General features: G+C 39.9%; 1 protein-coding gene across 2 annotated transcripts; it reads left to right on the forward strand.

The window, feature by feature from the left end:
• Positions 1-582: 582 nt before the first annotated feature.
• LOC102790723 (protein-serine O-palmitoleoyltransferase porcupine-like) lies at positions 583-26,837 on the forward strand. 2 transcript variants are annotated; one of them, XM_006807163.3, is made up of 13 exons: positions 583-661; positions 2,362-2,498; positions 4,083-4,275; positions 11,489-11,532; positions 12,927-13,108; positions 13,194-13,324; positions 14,632-14,757; positions 15,063-15,163; positions 22,035-22,111; positions 22,549-22,612; positions 23,759-23,844; positions 25,394-25,504; positions 26,378-26,837. In XM_006807163.3, exons 2-13 carry the CDS (start codon positions 2,363-2,365, stop codon positions 26,477-26,479), a joined length of 1,353 nt encoding a protein of 450 aa, XP_006807226.2. In that variant the 5' UTR covers positions 583-661; position 2,362; the 3' UTR covers positions 26,480-26,837. The 2 variants fall into 2 exon arrangements, with proteins under 2 accessions (XP_006807226.2, XP_006807225.2); XM_006807162.3 differs by having other exon boundaries at positions 596-787.
• Positions 26,838-27,276: the final 439 nt, after the last annotated feature.

The following is a 27,276-nucleotide window of genomic DNA, read 5'->3' on the forward strand; positions in this document are numbered from 1 at the left end:
TGGAAAGCAAAATGGAAAGAAATGAGAGGTGACTCAAAACCTTTGCACAGTATTGTAATTGTGCATATTACAGACAGATGAGCTAGTAACAGCTGCTGTTCACAGTGAAGCAGACTGAAAGTACGGCGGTTTTATACTTGAATGTGGAATGGCAGGGTTACTTTATAGTATGATCTCATACATCATATGAGATTAAAAACCCAAAAAGAAATATTTGGAACTATTTCAGCTGAAATGAAATAGGTTTAAATAATGTTGCAAACAGGGCAGCAGTTCAAAAAAAATGAAGAAAGAACAAATGTGTTGGCTTTGTGCTCCATTTTCACACATTTGTATTTCACTTGAACATTTACACAGACGTATGACTGTAGCTCTTATTTCTCTAGTTGTTTGCGTGGTCTGGAGAGACTGCTTCCTAGCTTGGTTAAATGCCTGCTGCCTCCTCTGGTCACGTGTCTTCGACTGGAAGAGCCGCTGAGAGAAACGGAGGATACGCATTGAAGAAGCTGCCGTAAAACCAGCAGGGGGCAGTGAAGGAACGGTTTGGAAGACGGGAATGAGTAGAAAAGTGTGGAAGACGAAGAAGAGTAGCGGAGCTGTTTCCGTGCACCAGCTGGTTGGACCTGGATCTGTGGTCTTTGGCTGTGCTTCAACAGTTCAGGTGAGCCCGCTCTCTGACCTTCCGAACCGGATTGCTGGAATTGATTTAGCAGAGCTAGCGCCACCTGCAGGCCACCTCAAATTGTTATTACGTGTGGGAAAGGTTGGTGCAGCAGAGCTAACGGAGGTAAGTGAACATGAAAGCTAGTTGTTGCTGGATGACGTGTGCGGCTAGCTCCTGTAGGCCAGTTTCTTAGTGCAGTCTCCGTGGACCTTCGGATGATCCAGTAATGAAACGGTCGCTTTGGAGTAACTTTCGGCGAGGGTGCAGTGCGTGCGGCCGATTGTCATCACTGTCACATAAAGCACAGTAGTCAGTAACCTTCGTGGATGATAAAGTCAGAACCATCGTGTCATTCTTAACCATCAAGCTCACTCACTTCTTTTTTCTCACTCCAAGATGGTCTTAAATACTTTTCCATGTGCAGATGGGCTCACGGCTCATTTTGATCGATTTCTTTGGAAAGATCTAAGAAGCTTAATGTGTGGAGACATTTCTTTTTGCAGAGAGAAAGAAGCTCCCAACGAAACCAGGACTGATTACTTTAATTCATAAACCTGGAGAAGTTCCTAAACCTGGCCTTTTAAATAATTAAAGGCCAATTACACTGTTAAACGCAGATTATCAAATTCTTGCCGTATCGATTGCTGCCAGAATAAAAAGAGCTTAAAAAGAGACATACACAATACATAATAGCATACGACTCGTTTAGGATCTGATTGTCTGGAGTGATTTATTAAATGAAAGAAGAGTTATTTTATTTTTTAGATGTTATGTTTTTTCATTGCAAACAGCGAAGTAGACGGGATTAATGTAACGGGAAGTCAGTTGGCTGATGATACTATTTAAAAAAAGAAAACAAATCAAATTTCAGCATCATTAAGAACTATAAACACTGTTTTAAAGCTTTAGGGTTACAGTTAAATATAGATAAATGCAGGAGTGAATGTGAGTGCGAATGGTTGTCTGTCTCTGTGTTTTAGCCCTGCGACAGACTGGCGACCTGTCCAGGGTGTACCCCGCCTATCGCTCTATGACAGCTGGGATAGGTTCCAGCGCCCCCCGCGACCCTGAAAAGGATAAGCGGAAGCGAATGGATGGATGGATGAAATCTTAACTCTGCAGCCATTGTATAACGTAAAGGTTAAAAATGTAAGTGAAATATTTGGGGATATTTCTAAAGATAAAGCAGTGTCCAAGGAGAAGAATATTATGAATAATATAGAAAAATGCCAACAGTTGCAAAGAGATATCACTGTTTTTGGTCGAATCCTACAAACTAAAATAGAAAGTCTGTCTAGGCTTATCAAGCCAATATTTTCTTTGCCCATGTCACCTGATGTTGTTAAAGCTTGGTTAGGGAAGATTTGCTGCAGTCAAACATTCTCCTGGTCTGAGGTGGCTCCACATTAAAAATATCGAATTTAGTGACAGAAAAATCTCCAACAAATTTATTAGACTAATCTTACAGAAAGAATGTTTTCCTAATCAGATTAAAAGTCATCATGTTAAAAAAAAAAAAACAACCAAACAAAAAACCTACTTTTTCCTCCATCCATCCATTTTGTTAATGCGCATGTGCAGTTTTTGTGTAAAGCCTATAGAAACATTACAGCCAAGCACTGAAAACAGCACTCGGACTCTTTGACCTTTGTGAACATATTGTGATATTGCAGTGTTGTGTCTGTCTGTGTGTGCAGGATGGACATTCCCAGCAGGTTGGAGGTGTGGCAGGAGCTGGTTGAGAGTTGCGGTCTCATTACAGTCCAGCAAGGCCTCCAGCAGGTGTGGAGGCTGTTGCTACTCTGCCTGCTCTGCAGACTCTGTTTCACACTGGGTGAGCTTCACTCGCTGCACAGGAGCACACGTTCCAGCTGCTGATTACAGTTATCGCTGGACGCAAATGGGTAGTCAGAGCTGCAGAACATCTTCTGCTCAGCCACCTGTGATTTGGCTGAAAATGTTATGGTTTAAAGTTTGGACATGTATGTTTCACATGTTCTCTGTAAAATGTCATCATCATATGACAAGTAGTTTTCTAAATATTCCAGACTTTTTGACACACTGAGAGGAACAAAAACACAAGTGCCAATGTAAACATCTTCATCCATACAAGTAAATACAGTAAACCAGTTAAGGGTAATGACAGGGGAATAGTCACTTATTTCACACGAGTGTGTGTCTGTGTGTCTGTGTGTGTGCATATAAAAGTTTGACACACCTTCCTTTTTAATGGTTTTTTCTTTATTTTCATGACTATTTACATTTTAGATTCTCACTGATGGAATCAAAACTATGAATGAACACATGTGTAAATAACTTAAAACATGTTTTATATTTTAGATTCCTCAATATTTTCCACCCTTTGCTTTGATTACTGCTTTAAACACTCTTGGCGTTCTCTCCATGAGCTTCATGAGGTCACCTCCTGAAATGGTTTAACAACAGTCTTAAAGGATTTCCCAGAGATGCTGAGCACTTGTTGGTCCTTTTGCCTTCACTCTGCGGCCCATCTTATCCCAAATCATCTCCACTGGGTTTAGGTCGGGCCATCTGGTGCACTCCATCACTCTCCTTATTTTATCTGGGCTCTAATCTGAGCTGCTGTTAACTTGTGGTTTCTGAGACTGGTGACTCAGATGAATTTATCCTCAGCAGCAAAGGGGACTCTGGGTCTTCCTTTCATGGGACAGTCCTCATTTAAGCCAGTTTTGGTGGTTTTTGCAACTGCACTTGGGGACACAATCAACACTTTTGCAATTTTCCAGACTGACTGACCTTCAGTTCTTAAAGTAATGATGGACTGTTGTTTCTCTTTACTTAGCTGATTGGTTCTTGCCATAATATGAATTCTAACAGTTGTCAACCTGACTGCTGCACAACACAACTGATGGTCCCAACCCCATTAAGAAGGCAACAAATGAACCCTGACAGGCACACCTGTGAAGTGAAACCATGTCAGGTGACGACATCATGAAGCTCACTGAGAGAAGGCTGAGGGTTTGCAGCACTGTCAACACAGCAAAGGGCGGCTACTTTAAGGAATCTGTGATATAAAAAATATCTAGAATTATTTATCAGGGTTTTTTTTTGCTACATAATTCCATATATCTTGCTTCATATATATGATGTCTTCAGTTTGTATCTACAATGTCAAAAGTAATAAAAATAAAGAAAAAACATTGAGTGAGATGATACATATATATATATATTCAGCATTAGTCAGAAATAAGCTTATTGCTGTTTTGATTTGTTTAGAGCCTCAGACTAGCTATTAAAAATTATTTTAAAATATTAAAAATTAAAACCTTGTGGATGAGGACCATGTTTAACTTTATTATGCTCTGCAGTCTAAGTGTCTGCAACAACAACAGGCTACTTGTGATTACGTTTCTAAGTGTGTCCTGCTTTGCTTCCTCAGGTGTGGTGTCTACTGTGAAACATGTAGTGTCAGCGCTGGCTGGGATGTTTGGCCTCTTCCTGTTCTTTGAGCAGCACATGCAGTGGATTCTGCTGCTCACTGCGCTCTGTTACTTCATTCTGCTGCTCTGCCGACACTCGAGTAGCCACGGCCTCTTCGTCTCAGGTGTCGTCCTTATCTATATCCTAACAGGGTGAGAAATGCAGACAAAAACACTTTTGTACCAGGAAAATTGCTCCTCAGTGTTTTCTAAACATTTGCACAGAGAAAAGGCTGGCAGTAGACAGTAGGGCACTCCTCTGGAGGCTAACGCTCGGTAACCTGTTGGCTGCTCCTTATTTTGAAAGCTTTTTTATAACAAAGAGTTTTGCTTACCTTCCAAACCAGTGTCAGATACAATACCAGTCAAGTTTTAGAACACACTAATTTTTTCCAGTTTTTTTAAATTAAATATTACGCTGTTTAATGTCTCATTGCACTCTGTAATGAAAGCAAAGTACAAAAAAGCAATTACAGCTGGAAACTCTTCTGTCCAGTTCATCCCAAACCAGCTCGGTAGGGTTTAATTCTGGAGACTGTGCTGGACACTCCATGTTTTCAAGCTCACCATCTTGTTCTTTGTTCCTGAGGTAGTTCTGGCACAGCTTGGACTTGTGTTTTGGGTCACTATCTTGCTGTAGGATGAACCCCTGACCAACTAGGTGCATACAAGAGGGTCATGAATGGTGCTGCACAGTGCTGTGGTTTTGGTTCAGGGAGCCTCTCACTCTTTACAAGTCACTGGCCCTGGATCCAGTAAAACAGCCCCAGACCATCACACTTCCTCCTCCATGTTTGACCGTTGATGCCACACACAAAGATCCTGTGTGATGAACCGAAGATTTCAAATGTTGTTCCATCAGTCCATAATACCTTCTTCCAGTCTTCAGTAGTCCAATGGTGGTGTTTCATGTCCCAGCCAAGCCTCTTTGTCTTATTCTGACGTCTGGCTTTCTTGCTGCAACTCGTCCTGTCAAACCTGCAGCTCAAAGTCTTTTCTTCACAGTTGAAACTGAGACTTGCTTACTATGATTACAATTAGCTGTGCTTGAAGCTGTTGTCCTGTCAGCCGCCTATCACACAGCTGGTAACTTGGCCTCTGATTCAGTCGTGTCTTTGGGTCTGCAGACCTCTTCCTGTCACAGTTTCTGAGCCTTTCGATGCTGAAGGAAACTGTACTCACTGACACCTTGACTTTCTTTGCAGTTTCTCTGTAGGACAGACCGACATTTATAAGTGTTATGATGGTCTGTCTCTCTTCCATTGTTAATCACCTTTTTCCTCTCCATTCTTGCACCATCACACTACCTTCTGCAGTACAACACTGTTCAACTGAGGCTCATGAGGGTATGGTACCACAGTGTGTTCCAGCACTGCTTTTATGCAGACAGAAGGGGTTGGAAGTAATCAACAGAGTTCTCATAATTAGTATGAAAGCAGTAAGGGTTAGAACTTCCATACAAATTGATAAATAAGATAGTAATTAAATTAAGTTGTCGTCAGTTGATGCCAATCAAGTGCTCTTAACAAGTGTCACAGTCTTTCCAGGAGTGGACGGTCCTAGCAAAATTCAGTTAGGCTCAGGCCTGAAGTGCTCAGGAAGTGCAGACGACTCTGCTGCTCTACAGGCTGCATGTTCAGGACTGCAGGATTTCACAGGGTTTTTTTTTCATCACACTTGGTGTGCAAACACCTTAACTGTTAAAGTTCTCGACAGTACAATTAGAGAAATACTGAACAAGTGTGGCTTGTTGGGAAGGTTTGCCAGGAAAAAATCCTCTTCTCTCTAAAAAGAACATTGCAGCATGGATTAGGATTGTACAATTGCATCTGAACAAATCACAAGACTTCGACGACATCTTTTGGGCCGATGAGACCAAAGTGCAGACGTCTGGCCACAACGCACAGTGTCACATTTGGAGAAAACCAAACATAATACATGAGCACACAATACTCAAGTATTCTAGAGTCATATGTTAGGCTGTCTGTCTGACAGCTCAAGTTGGACAATGATCTCAAAGTGATGCAGACCTTTCCCTGACTGAACCTTCAACTTTGTAATGGGGCCCAAAGTTCTGTAACAAAATAAATAGCATCAGTAAGATGTCACTAATGAAGAAGATTATGTAATAATAGAAGAAATATGTGGTACATCATGAAATTAAACATTTTTTAGAAGGCAAGAAGATTGTAGCTGTTATCTCACAGTGCTGGCTGAGCCTGCAATTACATTTACATGGAGCCTAATACAGCCATTTCAATCCAAATAAACAGGCCCAAGCTGTACAGAATTTCAGTCAGTTGAAGATGTTTTTTTTTTCTCAACTTTTCCATGTAATAGTCTGAAAATAATCCAGGTGATTGTTTTCTTGCTGTGTTCTTCTTGCGTGTCCTCTGACTTCACATACCAATAAGGGGACATATGTTATCAAGATGAACTGCTTTTAATCCATACTCTTAAACACTGATAGAATATGTACAAAATAATGGCTACCCCCTGTTATAAGATGGCTTTATCAGAGACCCAGACAGAGTTAGATTTAGTTAGATTTTTTTTTTAAAAGCCTGACTCTAATGCAAAAAGTCAAAAAACAATTTTGCTGTCATCTATGGTCCTCCTGGCCTGTACTCAGATTTCTTATAATTATTGTGGGCAATTTTTAGCATCCATGTAGATGCTGAAAATGAAAGTCAATGCAACATGTTACTTTTTTCATTAGAGTTGATTGGCCTCTCTCAAAGTGTACATGATCCCACTGATTGTTTTAATCACACTCTGAATCTCATCCTGACCAGGGATGTACAGTATCCCAATACTGATACTAGGTTGTGTTATCATGCTAACACAACCTAGCCAAGAAGCCCAATACTGAGCCTGTCCTGGGCTAAGAAATAAAAATGTCTGATGCATTAAAAATTGCAAAAATGCTTCACAAAACTTAACGGAGCTGCGCTATGTGCTGCCAAAGCAGCATTTCATCAGCAAAATGCCTGTCCCAGATACGTACAAGCAAGTACAGTGGCTTGCAAAAGTATTCGGCCCCCTTGAACTTTTCCACATTTTGTCACATTACAGCCACAAACATGAATCAATTTGATTGGAATTCTACGTGAAAGGCCAATACAAAGTGGTGTACACGTGAGAAGTGGAACGAAAATCATACATGATTCCAAACATTTTTTACAAATAAATAACTGCAAAGTGGGGTGTGCGTAATTATTCAGCCCCCTGAGTCAATACTTTGTAGAACCACCTTTTGCTGCAATTACAGCTGTCAGTCTTTTAGGGTATGTCTCTACCAGCTTTGCACATCTACAGACTGAAATCCTTGCCCATTCTTCTTTGCAAAACAGCTCCAGCTCAGTCAGATTAGATGGACAGCGTTTGTGAACAGCAGTTTTCAGATCTTGCCACAGATTCTCGATTGGATTTAGATCTGGACTTTGACTGGGCCATTCTAACACATGGATATGTTTTGTTTTAAACCATTCCATTGTTGCCCTGGCTTTATGTTTAGGGTCGTTGTCCTGCTGGAAGGTGAACCTCCGCCCCAGTCTCAAGTCTTTTGCAGATTCCAAGAGGTTTTCTTCCAAGATTGCCCTGTATTTGGCTCCATCCATCTTCCCATCAACTCTGACCAGCTTCCCTGTCCCTGCTGAAGAGAAGCACCCCCATAGCATGATGCTGCCACCACCATATTTGACAGTGGGGATGGTGTGTTCAGAGTGATGTGCAGTGTTAGTTTTCCGCCACACATAGTGTTTTGCATTTTGGCCAAAAAGTTCCATTTTGGTCTTATCTGACCAGAGCACCTTCTTCACATGTTTGGAAAAGTTCAAGGGGGCCGAATACTTTTGCAAGCCACTGTATGCAAGTTCAGGTCCTTGAGGCAACTGTTGTTGTGATTTGACGCTGTATGAATAGAATAGCCCTTTATTGACATTTTAAATAGAATTGAATTACATTGAATTGAACTGAATTACTCTGAATGGTTGGAGAGCGTTCCCACTTTAAATGTAAGAACTGATATGTGTAGCTCAGTGTGTTCTTAAAAGTAATACAGTATGTTACTTAATTACTTGTCGGAGAAAGTAATTTGCTACACTACTTGTTACATTGATTTCTCAATTCTCTTTAGAATGACCTGAAACGCATGTCACACCCATATGGAAAAGAAATAGAAAAAACTTATAAAAGACTTGCATAAGATGTGGCTTACTTCATATAGTGAATCATATGAGGCTTATATGATTTACTCATGAAAGTGGCCGCTTTCTCATTACTTTCATATATTGTTTTAGTAAGTATCCAAAACATACAAGTTTCATTTATATAATTTTTCAAGGGATCTTATATCTGTTTTCACTCTTTTATGCTTTTCATACAAATTTCACACAAGACAGATACAAACTTTATAAGATTTATATATATCCTTTCCATATGGGCATAATTACCATGTAACTGTATACACCTTGGGCTACAGACCCACACAAACACAAATCCCTATCCTAATGAGGATACAGTATTTGGGTATGAACAGGAAGCCAACAGCACCGAAAGATTTTAAAGTGATCAGCACGGTGATGCTACTTTAGAAAAATGAGCCAGTAGAAACAGAGATTGCAACCTGACTGATCATCAGTTTGTTACCTGGTGAAGTTCATGGCTGGCTGGGCTGGGGTTGGCATTCACTCAGCTTGATAAATGGACTGCTTTTCTACTCTACCTCTACACTTTATACAAGATTTTTCTACGCGTAAGTGCATTGGAGAGGGTTAGTGTCTTTTCTTTTGGCATGCAGACTGGAGCAGGGATGGAACCACCAACCTTCCAATTAGTAGATCACCTGCTCTATTCCTCAGCTACCCATGCTGTTTGTGCAGATGCTTGCAAAGAGCTGAAGGTGTTTTAGCAGCATAATGTGTTGCTTCTGTCCTGGGTGCACTTTGATTACAAAAAATTGTAAACAAACAAATTCTTTCCTTTGTGTAATGCACGGCTCTGTAGCGCCGATGTCTTTAACAATGTAAACACGAGTGTTTCACCCACATTAGCAACTAAAAATAGACCTGCAATGGAAATGTATTTAGGAGCAGCGTGTGAACAAAAAGTCTGACAACATTGAGCCCACGCAGCCCGCAGTTTTCGGCAAACAGACTGATAACACAACAGTAGCAGTGATGACGTTCCTGGCACAGTTAAACATGGAGCCGGAGTCTGTTTACACACCACAAAGAGCAAAGAGACGGAGCCGTTACTGAGCTCAGGTTGAGTGAAACAAAACGTGATCTAATCCAAAACAGCAGTGCTGTTCCTGTGATCACCATTAAAACCTTTACTGGGAAACACTATCGGGAGTCCTTCATCCAAGCACCTGATTAACAAACTCTGACGTGAAGAAAAACAAACTTTGTAGCTGCTCCATCCACCGCCGATTGTTCTGCAGTAAAGCTTTTAATAAAAGTGTTCTATTTAATATGTAAAATAATTACTTTTTTGAATAACTTTTTTTTTTTTGACCTACAGCTGTGCAATTAGTTTGCACAAATGTCTTTTTTATTGATGCTTCGTAATGGTAGTTACTCTCAAAACAGAGTCAGTGAGAATCGATAAGTGATTATGGAACTGGAATTGCTAATTTTTTTAAAATCTATTTCCATCCCTATGCATTACTGATTGGCATTACGTCCAACACTATTTACAAGACACCGCCAGCAATTATAACAAGTCAGTAGGAAACGCTGTGAGACTTGTGAAAATACAGTTAACAGTCAAAAATATCTGCTTGTTTGTGGTGAGCAGCAGATCAACCAAGTTAAGAATTTTAATGGCATCATGCACACATTTATTTAGACACTTAGACACTGAGCCATGGCTCTGTGCTACATATTTCTGCAGACACTTTTATATAGTTTATTTTATGTAATATTCAATACTGAACTGTGAATTTAGTCTTTTTCAAGGTAGCAAGTTTTTTATTCTGTTTTCATAAAACCTTACTTTTATACACTATATTTACGCATTTTATACATTTACTACTGCTACTGGGTTTACACGAGGTTTAAGTCCTTTACAAGTTTGAAACTTTTTGTCCTTCATAATGGAAAATTGCTGAAAATAAAAGTGGGTATCACTTCAGCTAGGACCTAATTTTATAAATTCTACACTCAGGTTTGAGGTTATCACTGAAATGCATCCAGATGCTACAGATTTCACGTTTTCACTTGTTTCTTCATTTTTTCTCAACATGCTTGCATTTAAATCTCTCTGTGTACCTGGCCTGTACCAACACACTTATTGTCTTTTGAACATCTGCCCCCTTCCTTCTTTCACATAATGTCTTTGAATGTGATTGGCTGCATGGTCTGTCCATCAAAGTAAAGTCCCACCCCTGCCTGTATATAATAAGTGTGCACTCAGACAGTGCACTCCTGTACAGGCAAGTCAACCAACCTAGATCTGGTTTCTGCAGCAGCCATATTTCTGTGTGCACCTACAACAAGTGTACAAACCGGGAGACTCGCTATCGATAAAAGGAGAACCAAGCAGACAGCTCAGAAGGCTCAAGTGCTGCTTTTTGTTAAGAAGAACCTGCAGCTAATGTTAACGTGAACGTCACTCTTACAGTAGAGTTGTGAAAAGAAAGAGTCTTGCAGTCTTAGGCCGTGTCTTATCTTAGGGTCCAGCTAAATCCAAACATTTGAGGTCAGTGTGTTTGGAAATGTTTTCATGTTAACCTTCCCTTTAGCTAAAAACATTGTTGAAAGGTTAGTTGTCAAACAGCTAAGAGAGCATCTGCAGAGGAATGATTTATATGAAGACTTTAATTCAGCATTTTGATGCACCACAGCACAGAAACAGCTTTAGTGAAGGTTGCAAATGATCTTCTCATGGCCCGTGACAGTGGACTCCTCTCTGTGCTTGTCCTTTTAGACCTCAGTGCAGTGTTCAGTACTGTTCACCATAATATTCGATTACAGAGATCACAACACTACACAGGTAATAATTGATCTATCTGTTGAAACATTGTAGAGCAGATAAAGTTTGCCTTGTGGTGAGATTTTATTTCATTTTAATAAGTATATCCTTGTAAACTGGATGTGTTCCAGCTAAATCTAGTCTTAATATAGTCTTGGTTTTTAATACACCATCATTATTTAAAGCAGTTGTCAATGATGAAAAAGTACAGTTGCAGTCTGAGTTCTCATGCCTAAACTTAGAGACAAATAGAGCAGTTGTACATGTCTATCTAGGAGCTGCAATTCCTATAATAATTTAGTAATTCATTTCCTTTAGTGCTGCACTGTCCAGCTTCTAGAGCAGCATTGATGGCTTATCATGTTACCTTTCTGCCCCTTCTTTTTAGAGAGTTGCATTTAATTGACACGGTGACCTGGCACAAAATAAGAGGTAAATATTACATCAAATTTTTTTTTGTTCCTAGTTAATCTTCTGTAATTTTTTTTTGCAATTTTCATTTTGTGTCTTGGAGAAACATTTAAAGGTTTATTTTAGCCTTTGTACTGTTTATCTTTTGTTCCCTGTACGGCAACCTTGTATGGCAACAAATTAAATATATTCTTCTTCTTATTATTATTATTATATTTACACCCAGTCATCATGGGCATGAGTATCATTGTAATTTATGTCTTTAAATTATTTCTTTAAACTCCCTTTTCCAGGTTGGAAGCTGTATAGCATAGATCTTTAATAACATAAAAAAACAAGAATTTGGGGAATAAGTATGACTTCCTCTAGTCCACACAGGGTTTAAAATGGATATAGGCTAAATGCTGTGAAAACATTTTTCCCTAGGTTTCATATCATCAAACACATTTTTAATATTAGACAAAGCCTGAGTAAATGCAGAATGTCTGATTACAGCCACATCTGCTAAGTCAAGACGTCACTTAATAAATAGGACTTGTCTGAAAATGTGAAGGAGGATAAAAGATCTCAAAAAGCAATATTTCCTGCTACGATGTAATGAAACAGCTGAGAAACAAAGTCAGTATGGAAAGGGTTACATGTCTAAAGCTTTAGGACTCCAGTGAGCCACAGAGAAATTGGTGCGGTGCCTACCAAAATTACTCCAAGACTGTATCGATGACTCTTCCAGGAGGCTTTTGCAGGACCTCACTTAAGGTTGGTGTTTCTGATTTAGCAATATGAACAAAAATGGGAAAAAAACATAGCATCCATGGTAAAAACCACTGCTGACCAAATTGGGTGCTTAAAATCAGGGTCCATTCCAGGAAATCAACCAGTTAACCAGAAGCTTATTAATGAGAAAAAGCATCTGGTTGAGGTCCAAGTATTAGTGCAGATGTATGTATACTTTCAACCTGGTGTAGATTAGAGAAAATCCTGATTAATTTATAATAAAACTTGTGCACCCAGTTGTTGTTTTTAAAGTAATTAAAGTTGTATGCTTTAGACTCTACCTTGGAAAAAGAACAGTTTGATAAATTACCATGGCATTCATGCCCCTAATACCTATACAGCAAATGAAAGCTCAGATCCAACATGTTAGAAAGACTTGACAGCACATATATGATGCAGCTCATAGACTGAAAAAACGACCATTGTGAACTATAGTATATTGGTCATATATATACATATATAATGTATAAAAGTTGGGTCAAGCCTCACAGCAGAAACCTTTGAGATTTACTCTTAATAAGATTATATTCAGACTATGTTAGCTTATAATAGTGACTTCTATGAGGAAGTGATTCCTCATAAAATGTGAATGTAGTATCCTGTAATGGTAACAAATTACTTTGTTTTTGTGTCTCTTTGAGGCTCTCAGATGGTGGTGGCCATGAAGGCCATTTCTGTGGCCTTTGACTTGGACAGAGGTGCTCTGAGCAGCCTGCCCTCGCCAACTGAGTTCCTGGGCTATATTTTCTTTGTGGGTACTGCCGTCTTTGGCCCTTGGATCAGCTTCTCCAGTTATAAGAATGCTATTGAAGGCACAAAACTTGTGAGTAACTGCCAGTTCTACCTTAATCTGCATGCTTTCTAGTCTTGTATGGCACTGTGATGGTAATGATGGATTTGGGTTTCAGAGCTGGTTGTGGCTGCGTACCTCCAGCGGCAGTCTAGTGAAGAGTCAGATCTGTTTGCTAATCTCCACCTGTATTGCCCCATACCTTTTCCCGTGGTTCATCCCGATCCATGGAAACTCTGTCACAAAGAAGTAAGAGATTTTAATTCAATCGTTGCTCTTTTTACACCCAGAGCACTGTTCCTGCTACTACACTGCTTTGACACTATACTGTCTGTCTTTCTTTCTCTGCTTCCAAGATACATTTGAGAAAGGTAAGAATTTGCCCCAAGTATTAACATTTGTTCAAATTCCCAAGTATAGAAACTATTTAGTCATGTTCTGATGATGGTATCATAGTGTAGTGTCATACTTTTCTCACTTCTTGTAATTGGCACTGTAGTCTTTGTCTTCTCACACACATAACAGTATATCTTCAGTTTGTTATACAGAAGATTAGAAGCTAATATGCATCTGCACTGGTTTTAATTAGTATGACTTGAGAGTCTTCCTTCTGGTGATTTTAGACACTGAAATGAAGGCATGACACACAAGTGTTTAACAGAGACAGATGAAATTTGGCAGCTGTGAAAATAAAAAGTGAAAAAATGACGCACTGTTTCTTATATTAAACTCAATAGGGCCGATTTAATCAACAGAATGGTGCAAAGTAGGGATACTTTCCCAGGAAAATATCGGACAGAATGTGATGAGGAGCTCTGATGAGAAGACAGCCAGTTTAGTGTTTACTGAGGAGTCTAATCTTAGAAGGTTTAGATTATAAACGGGAACAAATGTCACACAGTAAGTCAAAAATATCATAACATCTTGGTCATGAGAACAATCTCGACAGACACTCGATAGATATGTGTGTCTGTATTTGTAATTGTTATTTGATCTGTGATGTATGACTTTTAACCCCATTTATGATCAAAACCTTAAATGATTAGACTATGGATTAAGTAATTATGTTTTATTCTATTTTAATACTGTTTTTATTGTATTTGTGCTCCATTGCTAGTCTTTCTTTTTTACAGTTATGAACTGAATACACTGTTATCCAAAACATTTTTGCATATCTGTTTGTGCAGCTGGCTAATTCCGGTTTGTCTTATTCCCATTGCTTTGATAAAGAGCTCTCACATACAGTGACTCAGGTGTACGAGTTGTTTAGATTATCTGCATGCTTGAAGAAAAAAAATGACGCCGGTGTATCAATCATAGTGTCGTAAGAGGAAGCAATATGAGATCAGCAGATAAGTAGTCCAGTCAGAAATCAGTCCACCTCTGACGTTTTATGGAAATGAATAACTTGCTGGGTGAGAACTAGCACTTAAAGAAGTCTGATTGCTCGAGTTATTTGGCTTTAACGTGATCTGCTGTAATTATTTGTCATGTGCGAGCCAGAGATTATTTAATGATGATGTGTGTATGTGACTTGATTGTGGTGTGTTGCATAGGTGGCTGCATGCTTACGAGAATGCAGTGTCCTTCCACTTCAGTAACTACTTTGTGGGTCACTTGAGCGAAGGTACCAGCATGCTGGCCGGAGGAGGATTCACTGAAGATAAAGACAACACAAGATGGTAAGATTAGCTGATCTGCGATTAGCTGATCTGCTATCAGCTGCTCTGCTCTCTTCATCCTGGAAATTGTTTAATTGTTTAATCAACAGTCAAGATTCCTGAAGAAGGGAAGAAAAGTCTTGCACAAAGCAACTGGGAATAACAAGGCAGGCTAGTAGCAACACAAAGAATGACATGCTGCCGGAGACTGACTTGGTGCCAGTCCAAGAAGATTCACATTAGAAATCTGACTGTGATTCAAAATTTTTTTAAAAAGTGGAAAAAAACAAAAACAAGCTCTGTTTGTGTGCGTGCGTGCTGTGCAGGGATATGAAAGTGGTGAAGCCTCTCGGTGTGGAAATCCCTCGCTCCATGGTGATGGTGGTTACGTGCTGGAACATCCCCATGTCTCGCTGGCTTAAAACCTGTAAGTCTCAATCTTCTCTGTCTGTTAAACTTTCCAGAGTGTTGAATTTAAGGATGCCAAAATTTGTTGAACCGACAGAAGCAGAAGCAGACGGCTCTTCTAGTGTGTACACAATGAAAGGGAATTGCAGCAATGAAAAAACTGTAGAATGTGAACCATCTTTGGTGACTAGAGGCACCATAAACAAGTACAGAGAGTATTGTCAATTGTTACATTTGTTTCTATATATATAAAATCAATGTTTGTCTTTTAATTTCTTTGAAAAATACCATATCTAATTAACAGAAATAACAGCAAACAAGATCTTAGTTAGCTTAACTCTGGCTTTTATTAAAAGGTGTAACTTGAACCTCCTTGTTGCTTACTGGAGTTGTTCACAGGCTCAGTGAACACAGACCTGCCTCTTACTGCAGGGACAACAACTAACACTGAGTTGCTAACTAACACTGTTACTGAGTGATGAGCGTTTAGAGGTTTTAGTAACAACATATTATTCTTAATATATCTCTCTGGGTTTCTGTTAACTCCTTGGCTAGGTTTAAGAGGATTAAGACAGGCTCTGAGTGTTAGTGAAGAGTTACAGATGACTAAGAAAGTACAGCTGGAGTCCTGAGGGAAACTGCAGAGGAGGTATTTGATGGAATCTCTGGGAAGTAGACAAGGAGACTTTGTGCTGGAATGAGAAAGAAGAGTATTTCAAGGTTCAAGGTTCTTTATTTGTCACATGCATAGTTATACTAGTTATACAAGTATAACACACAGTGAAATGTAGCCTGACACGCTCCTCAACATGTGCTAAAATGGGGGGGGGGGGGGGGGGGGGGGGGTAGAGGAAGAACATTATATATATAGAGTATATATATATATAATATATATACTCTATATATACTCTCTCTCTCTCTCTCTCTCTCTCTTACTATATATATATATATAATATATATATATATATATATATATAAATAAATATATATATAAATAAATATATATATATATATAAATATATATAATATATATATATATATATATGAGTATATACATTGGGTGAATGTGCAGTAGTAGCAGCAAGCAGGTGAATTCTGTACATTAATATGAATAGACATCTGACTATTTTACAGAATAGACAATATAAACATATTTAAAATTAAAGGAATTTGGAATGTACATTGTGCTGATGGGTTTAGAGTGTCTGGAACAGAGTCCTGTCTCAGTCAATTATAGATGATGTGAGAGGGCGGGTGTGTGTGTTTAGGGCCCGGATGGCTTGGGGATAGAAGCTCCTCTTGAGTCTCTCTGTCCTAGCCCGGATGATGCGGAACCTTCTACCAGATTGCAGAAGTTGGAACAGTTTGTTGCCAGGATGGGACGGGTCCTTCAGTATCTGCGCTGCTCTAGTCCGGCATCTCCTGGTGTAGGTGTCCTGAAGCGGGGGGAGATCAATCCTGCAGCAGCGTTCTGCTGTACAGATCACTCTCTGGAGAGCTTTTTGGTCCTTCACACAGCTGTTCCCAAACCACGATATTATGTTCTGTGTGAGGATGTTCTCCACAGCGCCTGTATAGAAAATCCTGAGGATCTTTGGAGAGACCCTGAACTTCCTCAGTTGTCGTAGGTGATACAGGCGCTGCCTAGCCTTTTTGGTCTGGACCTGAATGTGGGCAGACCATGTCAGGTCTGAGGAGATGTGGACACCAAGATACTTGAAGGACTGCACCCTCTCCACTGGAGCGCCATTGATGATAATGGGCTTGTAGTCTCTGTGCTGACTCCTTCTGAAGTCCACCACCAGCTCCTTGGTCTTGCCGACGTTCAGCTGGAGGAGGTTGTCCTGGCACCATGATGCCAGATTCTTCACTTCGTCCATGTAGGCCGCCTCATCGTTGTTGGAGATGGCACCCAACACCACTGTGTCGTCAGCAAACTTCACAATGGTGTTGGAGCCGTGGGTGGCCACACAGTCTGAAGTGTAGAGGGAGTAGAGCAGTGGCGAGAGGACACATCCCTGAGGTGCTCCTGTGTTGATGGTGATGCTGTTAGAGACGCATCTACCCACCCTCACCACCTGAGTTCTGCCAGTGAGGAAGTCCAACACCCATGCACACAGACGGCTGTTAAGTCCCAGATCCCTCAGCTTTGTGAACAGTCTGCAGGGCACTATTGTGTTAAACGCTGAACTGTAAAGAAGCTGGCAAAGAAAAAATGACATGAATACAATAGACAGGAGTAGCGTACAGTAAAAAGAGGTGCAGGACTCTAGACTAACTTTTTGCCACGGTTGCACTGGTGCACCTTGATGCCCACCAGCACAAAAGTTAGGCGCACCCACATTTTTCAACCGCATCGCTTAACACAGCAGTTTTACATGTGCACTTTTGGGGGGAAATTGCTGTCCATACAGACAATATTGATTTGTAAATGATTAATTAACAATCTTGTCAACACAAAGTTCTTTATTTGGAGCACATTTGTACAAGAAAGATAAGTTACTGAAAAAGTGCTTGTGCTTAAAATGCGTTGGCACTCTTTGGTGATATTGTAGGCAGTGTTAAATTTAATTATCACATTGGCCTCCTCTGACGACCTGTTTTGCTGCTGCCTGCAGCAGTGGGTAGAGGCAGTGGGTAGAGGGGACACTTGGGCCGTGCATTTATCGCAGTATATAATGTGTTTTTGGATACACTGTGCTTGTTCAGCGTTCATGGCTCCGTGTCAGAGCACTGGCTATGAATTTCAAACAGATCAGGCCTTAACAAAAAAGTTATCAATAGTTCTTATCATCTTTTCTCATTACCCACAGCTACATCCACTTCTGTCAGGCCTAGGCTGCTCACTAGGGCTGGGTATCGTCACTGATTTCTATAATCCATTCGATTACGATTCACGAGGTCCCGATTTGATACAATTCAGTTTTGCCTCAGACACTCAGGAATATTATAATTCTCATCATCTATCAATACTGATACATGTGAGACTTTATCAGAGGTGTGAGCATCACAGCTCATCAGCTGTGATGCTCACAGCTGATGCTTTTTGTCAAAGTAACTGAGGATAAAACACAGAAAAACATGAAGGAGATTTTCCTGGCCTAACTTTTTATAGCAGATAAACTTAAAAATATTCTGCAATTTTGCATAATTTTAAAAAGTATAAATTTCTTCAGTATTGAACAGCAGAAATTAGGCTTTCTTGTCTGAGGTCATTTAAGTTAAAAAAAAAAAAAGGAAGAAGACAGCGGCTGACGGCGCTGTAAACAACAGTGGACTGATGGGTAATAAGCGAATGAATAATGCAGAAAACAGAGATTTGAGATGGGGAAACTGTTCTTGAAGTACACTGAGAGAGAGAGCTGTGAATGAAGTTTGATTTTTATCGTGGTGGAAGCAAAACAGCAAAAGTAAGAGAAGATTAATGACGACATTTATGAAATGTGAAGCGTAGTTTGGATCTTCTTTTGCTGCTGGTTCAGTGAATTTTGGTTGGAGAGAGATAAAACCTGCAGCTCAGAATCTAGCACAAAAAAGACGTAAACACAAAGCAGGACATATCAGAATCTGTGAGCTGTCGGCTTTCAGCCCCGAGGGCGTGTCCGTGTACAGGCTGTCGGGTGAGAAAGCCCAGAAAGAGAAAGCTGATTCTGATGCGTCGGGTCCGCTCTGTGTTTATGTCATTGTGTGGAATCCGTTTGTCTGCTCTCATTTGCTGTTTGGCGGTTGTTGAAATAGTTTTGAGAGCTTTAACCTGAGATTCTGGCGTTTCTGGCAAAATACATTTATATTTAAAAGTCGATTCAGATTTAATGAATTGTTATCGCTTTATTCAAGCTACTCACCTCTCTCTATCCACCTGGCACCTGCACTTTCGAACTTACACACAAAGTACTACAGGAACATCTGGACCAAGGCCAATCAGAGAGGTCCCGCCCCTGACTATCTCTGATTGGTTTATACCACAATAGGGGCATAATGTGTGTCTGTTCTTGACCACAGGGAGACTTTCAGGGTTGTGGAGACTTTTTCCCCCACTCGAACAGCTAGACCAGTGTAACCTAAGATTTTTTTAGTGGCACCATCAAAAAATTTGGTCCGACTCTAGAGCCCTGAGGTGGAAAAGGTTTCTAGAGGGTTGAATATGAGGCTCAACACTAAGGAAAGAGAAAAGAACCTGTGGATTGGCAGAGAGATTGAGCTCGTGAGCATGAAAACTGCAAAGGTGGTTGGTCCAGATTCAGTTCAGTTCAATTCAGTTTACATAGCACCAGCTCACAACAACAGTCACCTCAGCGCACTGTATACTGTAAGGTAAAGACCCTACAGTAATACAGACAACATACCTGTGGAGGTATGGCGATGTCTAAGAGATAGTGGAGTAGGGCTGCCACGATTAGTCGACTAGTCACGATTACATTGACTATCAAAATCGTCTACGACTAATTTAATAGTCGACGCCTCGTTTGAAGCTTTGTAAGATCCCAAAAGACGCAGGAATACGTAGTAGGATTTAAGAGTGTAATAACGGACTGAAACAGAAGATGGCAGCACTGCATGTACAAGGATGCCAGCTGCTGTTAAACCCCGAAGAAAAAGAAACTGTGTCCTAGAATTCGTAGCGCGGCCCAGCTCAGTTTCCAACAATGGCAGCAGCTAGTTAGTTTTAATATTACTCTTATTACTCTTTCTGGGTCACAAAATAAACGTTTTACATATTTTCAGGCGAGAATTTATCTGTGTAAACTTCAAATATCTGCTCAGTTTATCAAGACACCACATATTTTCAAAAGCGCTCCGACGTTTTCGGAGACGTCTGTTACCTACCAGCTCAATAGCTAGCCGGGGGCTAGGCTAACTAGAGCCGGTGAAAACACCGGACTCCCGGCAAATCGTTTTCAAACCCACCGCCGTTTTTCGCTACTCAGGTTAAACATGATATATAAGTCACTTAGATAACTTCAAAATGTTATTGTTTGGCTTTTTTCAGTATTTTATTTGTTCCTGAGTAAATCGGTTTGGCTGAGATTAAAGTTATAGTTTTTACACAGCTGAATAAACGTCAAGCAGACAGCTGATTATCAGAAGTGTGAGATGCTCGAGAATTTACTCCGGTGTCCTGTTATATTTTAGATAGCAAGGAGCAGACCGCTGAGTTAATTAAACTCTACCGAAACAATCTGCAAATTTCATTAAAATTTAATAAACTATCATCTTGTCTTTATTTTTAGTTAGCACACACCTTAAACACTTAAAGCTGTAAGCTAATGATAGTTATATAAGAGCCGATGCATGCTGGTACAATAAGCGGATACATGATATGATTAGTTGACTAATCGCAAAAATAATCGGTGACTAGTCGACTATCAAAATAATCGTTTGTGGCAGCCCTATAGTGGAGACTGTTAAACACAATCTTAGAGAGTGAGAGGATACCTGAGAAATTATGTTCAAGAACATGAGTGATGTGCAGAGTATCTACAGAGGCATAAAGCATTAGAGTGTCACTGGAGAAGTACAGAGAACACAGGTCATGTTGTACCAAAGGAGGCACTGTGGTATTGTATGAGGAAGTCAGGAGTGATAGAAAAGTATGTGAGGGTGGTGCTGGACATGTGTGGGTGTGCAGTAGTGACAGATGGAGTCAAGGTGGTGCTGCAATTATGTCAGGGATCTGCTCTGAGCCCTTTCTTATTTGCAGTTGTTGGGTCTAAAGTCAGACCCCGCTGATCCCAGAACTTATTCCTGTGAAAGAAAAACAAGGCAACAGCGATCGATCTTTTCACTTGCAAGGGAGGCCTTGTCGGTATCTCAGCTCATCACAAAATGACCTCTCCGACGGCCCCCTCTCGCTCTCTTTTATTGGCAACGTTCACACAATAAACAATAGTTTACAACACGTACCTTCCCCACGTAAAGCCCCCTTGGTTACAAAAGACAAGGCACTGTGTGTGTGTTATGTGAGAGTGTGTGTGTGTGTGTGTGTGTGTGTGTGTGGCATGCTGCTGATCAAAGGGTTATATAACATAAAAGCAAGAGGAACATCCTTAGTCATAAAGAGGGTAGTCTCCCCCACACCCTAGATAACACAGTGAGGCCATACAAAGGGGAGGAAGTTTACCAACATCAAACAGACCTTCACAAGGATGTTCGTGTGATTAAAACACTACTGCCCCCCATCCAGATTCTTGAGAATCTGGGGAGGGGAGGACCGAAAGAATTCCTTAAAACAATGTACAAATGGTAAACATAAAAATGACAAATATTTAACAATTCACCTTAACAGCAGTGGTGATGGACAGGCTGACAGATGAGCCCAGGCAGGAGTCTGTGTGGATATGACGTTTGCAGATAACACTGATCTGTAGTCAGAGTAGCGTGCAAGGGGAGGTATGTGCTGGAGAGAAGAGGGGAGTCAACAGAAGCAAGAAAACACATGTGTGAATTAGAGGGAGAGAAATGGAAATTGGAACGTGCAAGGAGCAAAGGTAGTGAAGGTAGAGGAGTTTAATATTCTGGGATCAACCGTTCAAAGCGGAGGAGGAGTGGATGAAGATGAGTGTCAGGCGTGTTTTGTGAATTGAAGATGGAAGTGCCTGTTCAGAGGGCGAGTGGCTACGTTAAAGAAATGATGATGATGATGATGATGATGGTGGTGGAGCTGCCGGGCAGAAGGAAAAGAGGAAGACCTTAGAGAAGATTCATGGATCGTGTAGGAGGACATGCAGAGGGCTGGTATGACAGAGGAGGATGATGATAGAGATTGTTTGAAGCAGACGATCCGTTCTGATGAGCCGTAAAGGGAGCAGCAGGTGATCTTGTATGAGCACCATGTTGTCATAATGTTGTTTTCAGTGAGTTCATTGTGGTTTGTTCTCCATCTTTTTCAGATGTCTTTAAAAACGCCATGAAATTGGGAACTTTTCCAGCTATCCTGGTGACATACACAGCCAGCGCCTTACTGCATGTTAGTAAGATGATGCACATTTCAACACCTGTATCCAGAGTCTATACAGTATACTAAATCCATGCTTAAACTTCACTGTTAATTCAATTCAGTCTTATTTATATAGCACCAAATCACAACAACAGTTGCCTCAAGGTGCTTTATATTGTAAGGCAGATCCTACAATAATACATACACTATTACCCACTGTGTGTGACATTTCACTGAACAACCAGGTCACTAGGCTTGGGCAGTGTCCACCTTATGACATTTCACTGAGGTGTTTGGTATATGATATGGTATTTGTTTAAAATGATATTCTGAAAGTTTAATTACTGGTGATAGAAGTCTTTGTAGCTATTTTGGATCAAAAATGACCACAGGTACCCCAAGTGGACCCCAAACATCACTAGTTGTACTTAGTTTACTGCTTGACCTAATTGTATTGTCTTCTCCAGGGTCTCAGTTTCCACCTGGGAGCTGTTCTGCTTTCACTTGGATTCATCACATATGTTGAACACGGTATGGATAACTCTGTGCTCACATAGAAGAGTGATTCGCTGCTGAAAGTGGAACAAGTGACACATGATGTGATCTGTTGTGACCCAGGTCACACAGAAACACTGAAGAACTGCTTAATAGATTTCTATTAAGGATCGTCAACAGGGCTGAAAAGTTCTGCCTCAATTATCTGTCACAGTCATTCTTAGATTTTAGTGACAAAAATGTTTTTATTGCACTGTCGTGCAAACTGGACACTGACTTTGATCTCTGTAAATTCAGTTGATCTCTTCAAAGAAAGATGAAAAAAACAAACAAATATTATTGATTTCATATTGAAACGTAACACAGAATTAAATAAACAGGGCACAGACTGTGCTATGTTCTGTTAATTACAGAAAAGTTCTTGGCATCAGTGCATTTCTTACACGTAATCTAAAGTCTTGTGTTTCATATGCATAATGACCATGACTAAAACTTGTGGCAAAGTCGTCGACAGCTGTGAGTTCCCCCTCTATCTGTACCGCACAGGTGTTTCCACTTCGGAAAACTAACCACATGAGGGGATAACATGTCTTTTATCCTGTATGTGAACTATTATCCTGCACCTTCCGTACTCATTGTCATTAGTCTTTGGCCAAACAGAATGCATTTGTGTTTTTAGTGTACCTTTGTTTGGATGGATACACTGACATGCTGTATGGACTTCTGAGTGAAGTGGAACCTTCTACTTGGCCTTCATGCATTAGTTATACTGCAGTTTATGCTGTGTTTTTAGGAGGTTGAATAAATTACAGAATGCTTTGCATATGATTTGGTCTTGATTAACATTGCTTTCTCAGTATATCCAAACGACAGATAATGATCCACATTGAGGAACAAGCTTGTGTAAATTTAGTTGTTTATCTGTCTTTACTCATCCAGAGTAGTCCGGGAATCTTCATGCTGCATGTTGCAGGGGACAGCTGTGATCCAAAGTCTGTTTGAGGGAATGTTTGATTTTTCTTTTGCTTTTTTTTCTGTAATTGGAGCACTCGTCGTGTCGCTCTATTGTGTTCATTTAATGGTAGAAAGTCAGATTTGTGGACCCCTCCTATTTTCCTTTTTTACATTTTCATGTTTAAAGTTTTTTAATTTAATGTAACTGATTATTTTTGTCATCCTCAGTTCTGAGAAAGAGGCTTGCTTCTATCTTCAGTGCCTGTATCCTGTCTAGGCCTTGTGCCTCTGACTGCACCCATCAGCACAAAAAGGTACAGCTTCATCCCTACTCAGCTAACAGATGGAGACAGTGAAAAACAAAACACACACACAGACACACACAGAGACACGAACAGACAGACATAGATGCAGAGACAAAGTTTGGTTAACCTGTGTTGTGTTTAAATGTGCAGTGTAAAAAGGTGACTTCAAAGTGCTGCACAGCTAAACAACACAGAACAACAAAGATAAACAGGGCAATAAAGTAACCGAATAACTCCAAATAATCCTTTTTCTTTTTTTTGGTCATTAGGCCATTTGAAACTGACTAATGAATCACTCAAGCACAAACAGACAACAAAATCAAAAGATGAACCACATAACAGAAGACTCATTTTAAGTTGTGTCTTGTATGTAAATTCTATGTCACTAGCAGCCTGTGTTGCACGTTCTTTTTCTCGAGGATAAAGAGAGATAACGATAAAGAGAGCACCAGTCCAATTCAAATTCAATAGATTTATTGCCTCAAGCAGTTCAAAACCATACATGTACATGGATCTCTTCAGTTCACAGTCTGCAAGCAGTTAGCTGTAGCCGACTTCTGGAAGAGTGCCCTAACTTAGCCGTACACAAACTTAAATATTAAAAAATCAGCTATCTGAGTGGTCAGAAAACCATTGGGGAGGGCCCTGGTCTAGACTTAGCTCTCCCTGGTTGGCACACAAGTTGGTCCCAACCTCTTGTCGCTTTCCTCCTCCTGCATTTTGGGTGCTTCACCTGCCTGTCTCAATATTTTCTTCTCACACACTAGCTGTTTCATTTTCCCGTCATCTAGTTTCATATCCAGGCAGCAACTGTCTGTGAGAACTTACTGTTATTTGACCTTGCCCTGGTTCACGCCCACATTCTTGCACACAGCCCTCCACTAAGTCTGCACAAGCTACTCTCAATCATGTGACTCTAGAACTTTTGTACTTATATTATTTTGAGTCTTCAACCTTTCTAGTCCAAACGCCTGTTTCAAAAAACTGTTAGCTGTTGTTAGCTGAAACTTTGGGAAGTCTTTTTTGCACCAGCATGGCGATTCCCAAAAACTTGCCACGTCTCAGCATTATGTGCAGTGTGTCCATTCAGGACATGGTCCCAGTGAAACTGAGGCAGCCAGGAAAATGGGATGAAAAGCCCATGGATTACAGTTACATAAGAACTAAACTGAAAATTAGTGGTAACAGGACTGATGAATGGATGAATCCAAATGTGACATTTTTGGTTCAAATAGTGATCATAATGTAGGAAGGAGGTCAGCTGTGAAACACGGTGGAGGCTCCGCCCCAAACCATGAAAACAGAAAGGCACCATCACATTTTGATCCATTAAAAAACACCTGAAAAACATCTGATTGGCACCAGCTTTTTATCATGAGAACGATTCTATCCTGTCAATGTAGTCAAAGCAAAGATGCATAGAAAACCATAGAATAGAACACTAACAGTCATTGTTAGCAAGTTGTTATTTCTTAATATTGAGTAGATTGAGGGAGAAAATGCAACTTTTGTCTCTATTTTTTCTTTTGTCTATTATTCTCTCCTCTGGGGTCTATAGGATTATTGGGTGATATTGCTGAACCTGGTTTTCAGCTTGCTGGCCATCTTCCATCTCACTTACCTAGGCTCCATGTTTGACCCAGGAGTTGATGAACAGGAGGTAGAAGAGGTAAGAGCACCATGAGGGCCGACCCCACCTGTATATGTTGAAGATATTATGACAGAGTGCAAATTTATACCCAGTCTCGGTTTGGAAATAAAGCAAGTGACAGCTTTCATACAATAATAACACTGAATATTCTCACTGAATATTTCTCATAATTGTAATTGTTTGCAGAACGTTCATTATTTTTAATGGTCTGATTGCTTTAAACTGAATTCTGTGGTGAAAATTGTGTCTCAAATCACCACATTTTTTTAGAATATTTTTCATTCAACCAACTCTGATTTTCCTAAAAACCTGGTGAATGGTTGAACATGATTGCAGTCAAGTTTTCATACATTATATAACCATGGTCAATCAAACAATTTTCAGGCTATTTTTTCACAGGGACAATTTTTGAACATTAAAATCTGAAAAACGTAAAGATAAAAGCATGAAATTCTTACTAGTCTCAGAATCTGCAATTTAGGACACACCCATTAAAAATGTCTGCGTATTGGCTAGTTAAAATATGGGAAAAAATTAAAGCCAACTAATGCTCATAATAAACTTCACATTGCAAAAGACAACTATAGTGACAATTTCTGAATGGGTGAATGTAAAGTGCTATGATTGCTCAGAATAGAAAAGCGCTATATAAGAGCCATAAGTCCATTTACCATTTATTTGTTCAAACCAAGGATATTTTTTTATGCACATTGGAGAAAGTTGAGCAGCAGGGCCATTTTAATTTGAGAAGGAATGACCCTTTGACCTTTTCTGGTTGCATGTGGACATTTAGCTGACAGCATGCAAATTCCTAATGCACATGTGTACCTTGTGTATGATTTCCTGGGCTGTGCAGGGACTAACAGCGTCCATGTTTGTTATTGTTTTCAGGATTTCACAGCCATCCACACCATCCAGAGGTGGTCTGAACTGAACTGGGCCAGCCACTGGGTTGTGTTTGCTTCCTGGGTATTCTACTGTTTAATTAAATAATGTTGTCTGGGCCGATGAAAAGGCTGACAGACACCTTTGTTTCAGTGTATACCAGACTGTTTTCTGATTATGAAAGACAGAGATATGCTTAAGTGAGAAGGACGTTGGCACAGGGGGATGATGGTGTGTGCGCTGTGGTGATTCTCAAAGATGTGAATGAGTTTCCAAACAAGTTTTCCGGCCTGTTTGAAAGAATGACTGGTCTCTAAAGGATTAGTAAAATGTAAAGTAGAAACTCGCCCATTCATATGAATGACCTTTGACATGTGCAGGTCCAAATAAATTTCAGCTTCTAATCATGTGAAGAAAATGAAATGTAGCTTTGTTAAAATCTTTTGTCATGTTTTCCTTTTTTTTTTTTTTTTTTTTTTTTTTACTGCTGTTGTCTTTGTGTTTGTGTTTTTTTTTATACATTTTTAAATAAATGCTAAATACAATAATTTTCAAAAAGTGTATATTTATTCAACATATTTATAATTTGAATCTTGTCTCACTCATTTAACTGAAAACAAGGTTCTCTGCTACTAGAAATTCAGATAATTAACTGAAAATGAGCTGCTGTACGTGCACCTTTACCTGACATTTTACCCTACCAATCAAAAGCAGGTCACCTGATGGACATAACAAACAATTCAGGATCATTTCCAGTATCTTTAAGAGATAACAGGACATTGAGTCCATTATCTTTTCACCATCTCCATAATTTACCAGTAGGACAAATTGTAAAATTTGTGAAAGTCCAAAATTTGTAAATCCTGAAGGTTACCTCCAGTTACTTCAGCTTTCTCCCACATCCA

This window comes from Neolamprologus brichardi, chromosome 20, assembly GCF_056152115.1.
Source record: "Neolamprologus brichardi isolate AB-2024 chromosome 20, ASM5615211v1, whole genome shotgun sequence".
Lineage (NCBI taxonomy): Eukaryota > Metazoa > Chordata > Actinopteri > Cichliformes > Cichlidae > Neolamprologus > Neolamprologus brichardi.